Source organism: Syngnathus acus, chromosome 5, assembly GCF_901709675.1.
Source record: "Syngnathus acus chromosome 5, fSynAcu1.2, whole genome shotgun sequence".
Classification (NCBI taxonomy): domain Eukaryota; kingdom Metazoa; phylum Chordata; class Actinopteri; order Syngnathiformes; family Syngnathidae; genus Syngnathus; species Syngnathus acus.
This window is the reverse complement of record NC_051091.1, coordinates 2060001-2069119: the sequence shown is the minus strand read 5'-3', so window position 1 is coordinate 2069119 and position 9119 is coordinate 2060001. Positions and strand designations below refer to the sequence as shown.

Genomic DNA, 9119 nt, shown 5'->3' with positions numbered 1-9119 from the left:
AGATGGATGGATGGATGGATGGATGGATGGATGGATGGATGGATGGATGGATGGATGGATGGATGGATGGATGGATGGATGGATGGATGGATGGATGGATGGATGGATGGATGGATGGATGGATGGATGGATGGATGGATGGATGGATGTCGCTGAAAGGCCCGAGTGGTTCCTGCCACGTTACTCGCAGGAGTCAACGGCGCGTTAATGCGGTGGCGGGCAATGTGGCAGATCCTTTTAAGGGTGACCGCCACCGCTCACGCGCTCGCTCGTCAATGCCGGAACCTTTTTGAACCACACGCGTGACCGATGACTTAATTGTTCTTAATTGTTTGGCTTCTGGTGACCTAATGGGAGGCGGGCCTAAAATGGCTTCTGCTGGCAGCAGGTCCCAACACATTCTCGCAGGATGGAAACCTGTCCGAGCCTTGTTGTCACAGCGACTGCTCACCTCGGCTTCATTAGTCGCCGATATCTCCGGGCGACAAACACGTCCAACTTTCATCAGCCGCTCAAACGCGTGTCCAGAAATGAGTCACGTCCCTTACCCATTCTCTTCTCTAGAGATGACAGCACATAATAGACAAATCAATGCGATCTCACCCTGCTTATCAAAGATTCGGAGCCTACACACAAACAAGAGGTCTGATGTTGCGACTATGCGCGTGTGTGTGTAGGAGTGAGTGTGTGTTCATGAGCGTGCTTGTCAGGGCTCCTTTATAAAAGGTCTGGAGGTCGAGATTTCTCCATTTTTCTGCTGAGGATCTACTCTCTTCACGGGGTGAGTAGACCTTCACTTCAACATAGGCAGACTTAGGGAGGAAATAAAAACCTGACAAAAATGGATTTGGACTGAGGAACTTATTTGGACCGAGGAAACACTTGTTAAAGCGAGGCAACAATTAGCCCTTGACTCTTTGTTGGATTCAATTTTGTCCTCTACTGTAGGAACTCAGGCACGTCGACATTTCGAATAGTTGGCTGACGTTAATTGTTCGGTTCCATAGTTGACGGTTTCTTGCGTTGCCCAAGTGTAAAATTTTGTTTTCCTTGGAGATACGACGACACCGTAGAAGACTTTGGCCAGAGTTAGGACATTGCATTTGATTTATGATCATCTGTCTAAAAAAGGCTTTTGAATGTGTTTGTGACTGACATGAAGTTGGTTGAAGCGTAAATTTGACATTTTACAAAACCCAAATTGCATATTTCTTAAATGTTCGTTATATCTTTGTCTGCTATCAGATCGTTTGTCCCTCAGATGATCCCAAATATGTGAAACCCCCCCAGCATTTTTCAGGTTTTCAATTTCTTCCTTTTTTGAAGTTAAATAAAAGAATCTCTTTTACACTTTGAGTACCCAAGGTAGAAAAGCGCAAGCGCATTTGCAAGAGTTCAGAAATCATGTAAAAAAGTCAATAAGCCCAAAAATGGGACTGAAGATTTATTAAGGCGTTTTTTATTTTTGTCTGTCACTTGATTTGGCTTCCCCTGCGACAAGGCAGAAATCATCCTTGCCTTCTACTCCTTTTTGTTCGGCTCAGATACAAATAACTCAAAAGTATAATCCAAGTGGTTTGGCATTTTTGCTGAATTGCTTTCTTTTTTTGTCTGAAAACAAATATTTGATGTCCTCAATGGAAAGAACAGGAACTTTTGTATTTTGCTACTTTTTTGGGGAGATCAATGTAAATTGGATCAATGTTTTGTGTTGTTAGAAGATGCAGATGTGTGACATCCCTGTGCGGCGGCTGGTGGTCTTTGTGCTCCTGGTGCTCCTCCCCACCGGGCTGTGTGAGCAGAACCAGAGGTGAGGCCAACACGCCGTGAGAAAAATAGTCTGACGTGACAGCCGACATTTGGAGCAGGCTTTGCGCTGGTGTCACAATGTCGTTTTTAATGGAGAAAAATGTCCAAACATTGTGAGCAAAGACCTTTCTAATGCAGATAACAATTTGCTAATATGTCAAGCTGCCGCAGCATAGCACCAACTCCGGCCGAGGAGGACTTACCCCATGTCAAATTATTTTTTTTCTGCTGTAACTATCTCTAACTAGTATTGGCAGTGTCGGTGAGGCCCCAGCAAGGTCAAAGGGTTGACGACGCCTTCTTTGCTCTCAGCATCAAGACCAAAAATGTCCATTGAGGTTTCTGGTGGTGTTTCCTTGTGCTCACAGTCGCCGAGCGGTGGCCGAGCACCAGCTGCTGCACGACCGCGGTCGCAACATCCAGAGCCTCAAGCGGCTCATCTGGCTGTCGGGGGCCATGGAGGGGCTGCACACGGCTCAGACGCGCTCGCTGGTGGCACCGGTGGTCCGGGAGGCCCCCGAGGACGAGGACGACCCTGACGTGGCCGCTCTGCTACGCCGGCTCCTCAGATACTTCTTTCAGAGTCCTTACGGGACGCGCGCGGTCCAGCGAGAGGCCTGAACCCCTCGGCTCCGTCAAAACCTGACTCCTTGCTGCAAAATGGAATGCGGTATAGTGGATATCAAAAGTCTACACACCCCTGTTCAAAGGCCAGGTTTTTGTGATGTGAAATAAATGAGATCAAGATAAATCAATTCAAAAGTATTTCCACCTCAATCCCCAACAGATGGGGGGGAAACATGTATATTCATTGCAGACAGTTTTGTATGAACTACCTACAAGTGGCACTTGAGTAAAAGTATAATGTATCTATGTATTTACAAAATGTATGCGTTGTCTATATCATGTATTTCTCCGTCAAGTTTTAGCTGCATACGAATGCTGTAAACAAGACCTTCAGTGTGGAAATAGGCCATCCTTTGTCATCTGTTGTCACGTTCACGTTGCTACCTTCTCCCGTTTCTTTTATCTTGATTGCTCCCTTTGCTAATAGTAACTCCCGCAGGATTGCAGGTTCTCAGTATTTAATGGATGCCAGAAAAATCGAAGACATAGTTGTGGAGCCTTCTCTGCTGGCTTGCGGAGGAAGGTTCAACCCCGGCCTCCAGGATTACTTATCTTAGTAATACTCTTGGAAGGGGGCAACTCTGCCTAGCCTAGGTGAGTGCCCTGAACTGAAATCAACTAATAAGCGTGCCAAGGGTGTCCTGGATAAGAAGATGCCAAAATCTGCAGGAAAGGTCACAGTGACAGAGCTCATGTGACCTATCAAATTTTTAAGCCAATAACTTCAAACCTTTCAAAATACACCAATTACCTTCAAGAACTGAATGTAAGATTATTACGCAAATCTATGCGCTCAAATTAAAAAATACGTTTTTGATGCGTGCACTGTTTCTGACAGAGGCTCACAGCTACAATTTCACGCTTTGGCGGATGTGTCATATTGGTGTCGGCGCCAGAGGCAGCTCTTTTATCCAACCGTCTTATTTTAGAAAAAGATCGAGTGCCCAAGATTTGTGCCACCTTGAAGGTCCTTAAAATGTTCATAGTGTGCAATAACAAATGCAGTTCATTCAAACCAAAACCCGAACAAAATACAAACAAAATAACATAATAATAATTGATGGACTAATTATGAGAATCCAGGTGAGTTATCCATTTTTTAAATTAAATATAATCAAATAAAAGTGAAAATCATGGAAGTAATTGTATTTAATAATTGCCTTTGTCTTAAATCAAATTAAAAAAACGTAACTTGGAAACTTAAATATTTCTCATCTAAAAATAATAACTGATATTTTTATTATTTGTATTAACTGAAATTAAAATACATTGAAGTGCTGGGGAAAAAAACTATTTAATTCTGATTTTAACCTATTTTTAAGTTTCATATTAGATTTTATTTTGATATTAAATTTGAATTAAATCAATTAAATTCCTTTTATTGGGAAATTTGCGGTTGAAAAGTGCAAAGTAGGTGTTGGCTCCGCCTTGAAAACCAGGTGGGCAGTTGGGTGACGCTCTGCAAGTAACGCGAGATTTCCAACGGGATGACGCCAGCTCTCGTGCGGTGTCTGTCAATCACGGTGACACTGAAGCAGTACTGGATCGGTCGGTGCGGATTTCTATTCTCCTCATCGGCACACGCCACACATTGGCCCCTCGATTCCGACAAGCCGGAGGAGGGGACCTTTTGCTCCGCCACCGTGGGTTCCTGTGTGTCGGCGTGAAGAGCCTTGGGTCTCCCGTCGGACCTCCCGCGGCTCTCGGTGCAGGTACGTGCCTCCGGCTACGGGTCTTTAGCACTCGAGGCTAGCTCGGGCCGGGAGGAGCCGACTCCCTGCCCGACTCTCCCCTTCTCCCAAGCCCGTTCCCGCAAGCGTGACACTTAGCCTCGCCCTATAGGGCTGCGTGCGGCGCGGTAGTTCCACGACACAACCGCGCGGGATTGCTTCCTAAGCGGAGCGGACAAGTTGGCCGCTCGGGAGGTGGCGGCTAGCCGAGCTAATGCTAATGCTAACGCTCATGGTCAACATCAGCGGCCAGGCTGAAGCGAAGCTCGTCGCTAGCTCTGCAGGTGTTTTTTGATGACCGCATGGTCGTCTGTTTTGGATGACATTATCGCAATGATCGTCGCCCTCGCCCTCCCTTCTCGCGATTGTTCTAGCTTGTTTCACCTTTCCGAAGTAATCGTCCTGTTTGAAGCGCTTGCTTATGACGAATTTGCACAGGCATTCACGTTTAAATGTGATTGTTGCATTACACCACGATCAGTCAATACTTTTAAATCATATTAGCCAATGTCAATGTAAATTGCAAGCAAAAAATAACCGTGTTGAATATTTTTATATTCACTGGTTGATTAATCGATCACCAGAATTTTGTTCTGTCAAAAATCAAAGCCAACATCAGCCTCCAAAAATCCCTACCAGTCGGCCGCAGTGAGAAAAAAGAAAGAACAACATTTTGTAAAAAAGCTGAAAGTTAAACAAATGCTTTTGTCCTGGCGACGACTGCAGGTGGTGTCCAAATTGGGAGCAGCGGGCCAGCCGGGGCTCCATGAGTGCGACGGGGCAGCAGCATGGGGGGGGGCTGCGCTCCCGCCGGGCGCTCGTCCGGGACCGGGAGCCCGGCCCGGGCGCCGGCGTGGAGGCGAGCTGCTGGCTGGCGCCCGGAGTGCTGCGCAGGTTCCTCGAACTGCCTTCGCCCCCCCTCTCCAGGCATCAGCTCAAAAGGCTGGAGGAGCACAGGTACACCCACAGTCGATCGCTGCCCAAAACTGCCACCGTGATGTATGGAGGTATTATTTATTTGAAAATATTTCTGACACGTAACCGGTCCGTGGCGCAAAAAAGGTTGGGGACCACTGTTTTAAATAATGGCGGGCCGCAATCTGTCGAGGGTGCTGTCGGTTCCGCCCCAAAGTAGGTTGCTGCCTGGACAAGCCGCTGAGAAGTTTCCCCATTCGATCGTACTGTGTGCGTGCTCAGCCGGCTTTCGCGGGAATCAATGAGGCTGTTTGACGCTCGGACGGGCTGCGGAACAAGCCGGCGGGTTCTAAATTGCCACCACTGCCTTGCGTGCGTGCGCAGGTACAGCAGTGCCGGCTGCTCGCTGCTGGAGCCTCTGATGCAGCGCTACTGGGAGTGGCTGGTGGGCCGCGTGCCTGCCTGGATCGCGCCCAACCTCATCACCATTGTCGGCCTGGCCACCAACATTGTCACCACCCTGGTGCTGGTCTACTACTGCCCCACCGCCACCGAGCAGGTCAGCAAGCTGAGTCGCGGCGCGTTCACGCATCACGCGCCTCAAAATGTCCGACCGACCGACCCGCACTGCATTTGGTAGGCGCCGCTGTGGGCGTACCTGATGTGCGCAGTGGGGCTCTTCGTGTACCAGTCGCTGGACGCCATCGACGGGAAGCAGGCCAGGCGCACTAACAGCAGCTCGCCTTTGGGGGAGCTCTTTGACCACGGCTGTGACTCCCTCTCCACCGGTCAGACGTTTTATTTGCTAGCAAAAACAAAAAAAACGTACCTGCGTCACTCTACTACCACCTTCAGGCAGAGGGCGGCGGGGGGGCACCGTGCTGCTCTTTTTATTCATTTTTAGTTTGGTTATCAACAGCCGTAGACCGCGTGGAATAGCTTTTATTAAGTCTTGAAGTAAAATGTAATGCACTATTCCAAGGTGTCTGTAATAGGACAATTATTTTGACAATGGGAAAAGACACATTTAAATGAGTACATTTTAAGAACCGAGCTTTATTTTTGTCACGTTTGACCTTCTGCTCCCCACACGTGTTATTTTGTCGATCGACACGCTATGTTGAAATGTCACCTCCCATTTTATCTTTTGCAGTATTTGTAGTGTTGGGAACGAGCATCGCAGTGCAACTGGGCACCAACCCCGACTGGATGTTTTTCTGCTGCTTCGCCGGCATGTTTATGTTCTACTGCGCCCACTGGCAGACCTACGTGTCGGGAACGCTGAGATTCGGCATGTAAGTTGGCCTACATGCACACATAAGCCGAATTGGCGTTGCCGTATTCCACTTCAAATAAAGGGACAAAGCTTGCGTGACTATGAAAGAATGATTAAGCGTGTGCTCGAGGTGCCCAACATTAACGATTGGCAGTAATTCATGTCTTGTCCCTCAGCATCGACGTGACCGAAGCGCAGCTCTTCATCATGAGCATGTACCTGCTGGCAGCTCTCGGAGGCTCCGCCTTCTGGCAGGCGCTGGTAAGGAATGCGTTCTTGTCATTCTTGTGTCCATCTCGTAGGCAAAAAAAACCCAACAAGTTGCAGAAGTCTTAAAAAATATTCCAGTCATCGTAAAAAAATCATCAAATAAAATGTCTAAGAAAGAGTTGATTCGGTTTGTTTTATAGTAATCAAATGTTCATGACAAAATGCAACGGAGATGACGCCTTTCGAATTGTGAAATCTTGTGCAGCCACGAGGGGGCGCCTGCCCACCTCACTGGCCGTGCCTCATTTCAAATGGAACCGTTAACCATCTCCTCATTCCTCATTCAGTCTTAATCATAAATAAACAGTTAACACATTGCTGTACAACCTAAAAGGCAAAACAACCGAGGACTGGAGTTTGACACCCTGCGTGCCATCTAAAGCTTCGAACTCGAATGTTTTGGGGGGTTTTTTGCACTTGGGTGAAAGAAGACGACTTCATGCGACGTGTCGTTGAAGCAGAACTCTGTTTCCCTTTTTGCCCCGCAGATTCCCGTTGTTAACGTCCAGGTGAAAATGGTTCCTGCCGTTTTCACTTTTCTTGGAGCAATCTTCTCCTGTAGCAACTACTTCCGAGTCATCTTCACCGGAGGTGTCGGCAAGAACGGCTCCACCATCGCGGTAAGTCTGCGCTAGCGCCGGGAAAGTTGCTCCGGTGGGACCACACGGCCCTCAGCCACACGGGAAATAGGCCTTTTTGATCGGAACCCGCCATTTTGGGCTCTCAAATGAGCACTTGGGAAAATTCAGCCGTTGAGACAAAGTTGGTATGGTGTGACCGGCCGCGTGACATTTGCCTGGCAGGGCATTCGGGAGTCGACGCAGGGAAAACAAAGTCTGACGTGCGTTTGGGTTTCGAGTGGAACTTTCGGGAGGTCCTCGGAGCCTTCCCGGCCGGGTTGCTTTGGAAAAGGAGCTCCTGCTTGAAATGTTGTGACTGAAGCCCAAAGGCGAGGCGCACGGGCGACAGCGCAGGGATGTGCGGTGCGAAATCATGGCTTTTTCCTGTGGTCAGGGAACCAGCGTGCTGTCGCCGGTGCTGCACATCGGTTCCGTCATCGTTCTGGCCGTCATGATTTACAAGAAGTCGGCCGTGCAGCTCTTCGAGAAACACCCCTGTCTTTACATCCTGGCCTTTGGCTTCGTCTCCGCCAAAATCACCAATAAATTAGTCGTAAGTCAAACACACTGGCTTGGTTGGTTTTTCCTTTTCTCCCCTCCCCCCCTCCCCTTCTTGAGCACCTCGTTTGCACTGAGCACGTGCGGACTGGAGGGGGGCGCGTTCATCCCGCGCTGACTGGTGTCGTCTGATGTTGTGTCCTCAGGTAGCGCACATGACAAAAAGCGAGATGCACCTGCACGACTTGGCCTTCCTGGGACCAGGCCTCCTCTTCCTCAATCAGTATTTCAACAGTTTTATTGACGAATACCTGGTGCTGTGGATTGCGCTGGTGAGTGACACTCATCCGCTTGATAATGGCAGGCTAATGCCTTGCTGGCGTGCTAATGGCTAGCGTGTTGGCGCAGGTTCTGTCCTTGTTGGATCTGCTGCGCTACTGCGTGAGCGTGTGCAACCAGATCGCCGGCCACCTTCACATCTTTGTCTTCAAGATCACACCTTGCTCGCTGCGCTGATTGTGCCGAGTCCCTAACCGTCCGTCCGCCTCCTCAGTTGGCTTGTCAAAAGTCGCCGCTTGAGCTGAGCCAACGCCAGGAGCCGTCATGTCACAGTCGCCATACTCGACCATTACTTCCTGTCAGTGTTTGTTTGAAGACTTCAGGTGCTACCCGAACACACACACACACACACACACGCACACACACACACACACAGAAAGGAAGAAAGCAAGCAACACGTTTCGGTTCATACACACATCTTTTTTTCGTTGCTTCTTGTAAATAGGTGCCTTTTGATTGGCTTGCCTCCTTATTACTGCAACTTTACTTTTGTATTTTACTTTACACACAATGTGTCATGTCTAAAGTTGCAAATAACCATATATTAGCTGTACATTTTGGGGGGTTAAACTGGGTTCTTTTATTTATTGTCGACATGCGTGTGTGTGTGTGTGTGAAGTTTTTGTTTTTGCCAAAATTAAATAAATACAACACCTATTGAATCAAACTAAGTATTAATGAATGGAAATGTAAAAATAACTCAAATACTAATTGTAATCTTATCTAACGACTGATTTGATCGATTGTATGCCCTTTTTTCTCCTTAATGTAATGGAATTCTTTATCTTGTGAGTGACATTTTTATGTACTTATGACATTATTAATGATGATTTAATGGAATTAAAAATGACAAAAGAAATGGAAATTCCATAGAATAATTCAACAATTAATCAAATGTTATTTGATAATAAAAAATGCCATCAAATGAACAACAACTTTAAATGTTTCTTTCAAACGCAAATCTCGCTAAATATTCGTAAAGTTCCTATTAGATTAAATTATGTCATAGTTGAGTGTTTGACAGTTTCATATATG

General features: G+C 47.4%; 2 protein-coding genes across 3 annotated transcripts; both read left to right on the top strand.

The window, feature by feature from the left end:
- The first annotated feature begins 203 nt into the window (after positions 1-203).
- Positions 204-2778, top strand: pth4 (parathyroid hormone 4). The gene is made up of 3 exons (XM_037251132.1): positions 204-781; positions 1719-1810; positions 2178-2778. Exons 2-3 carry the CDS (start codon positions 1722-1724, stop codon positions 2428-2430), a joined length of 342 nt encoding a protein of 113 aa, XP_037107027.1. The 5' UTR covers positions 204-781; positions 1719-1721; the 3' UTR covers positions 2431-2778.
- Positions 2779-3930: 1152 nt separating this feature from the next.
- cept1b (choline/ethanolamine phosphotransferase 1b) lies at positions 3931-8774 on the top strand. Of its 2 annotated transcripts, XM_037251115.1 has the most exons (10): positions 3931-4148; positions 4893-5123; positions 5466-5640; positions 5722-5869; positions 6235-6376; positions 6534-6618; positions 7116-7247; positions 7642-7800; positions 7952-8077; positions 8154-8289. In XM_037251115.1, the coding sequence occupies exons 2-10, from the start codon at positions 4933-4935 to the stop codon at positions 8259-8261; spliced, it is 1266 nt and encodes a 421-aa protein (XP_037107010.1). In that variant the 5' UTR covers positions 3931-4148; positions 4893-4932; the 3' UTR covers positions 8262-8289. The 2 variants fall into 2 exon arrangements, with proteins under 2 accessions (XP_037107010.1, XP_037107009.1); XM_037251114.1 differs by lacking the exon at positions 3931-4148 and having other exon boundaries at positions 4933-5123; positions 8154-8774.
- Positions 8775-9119: the final 345 nt, after the last annotated feature.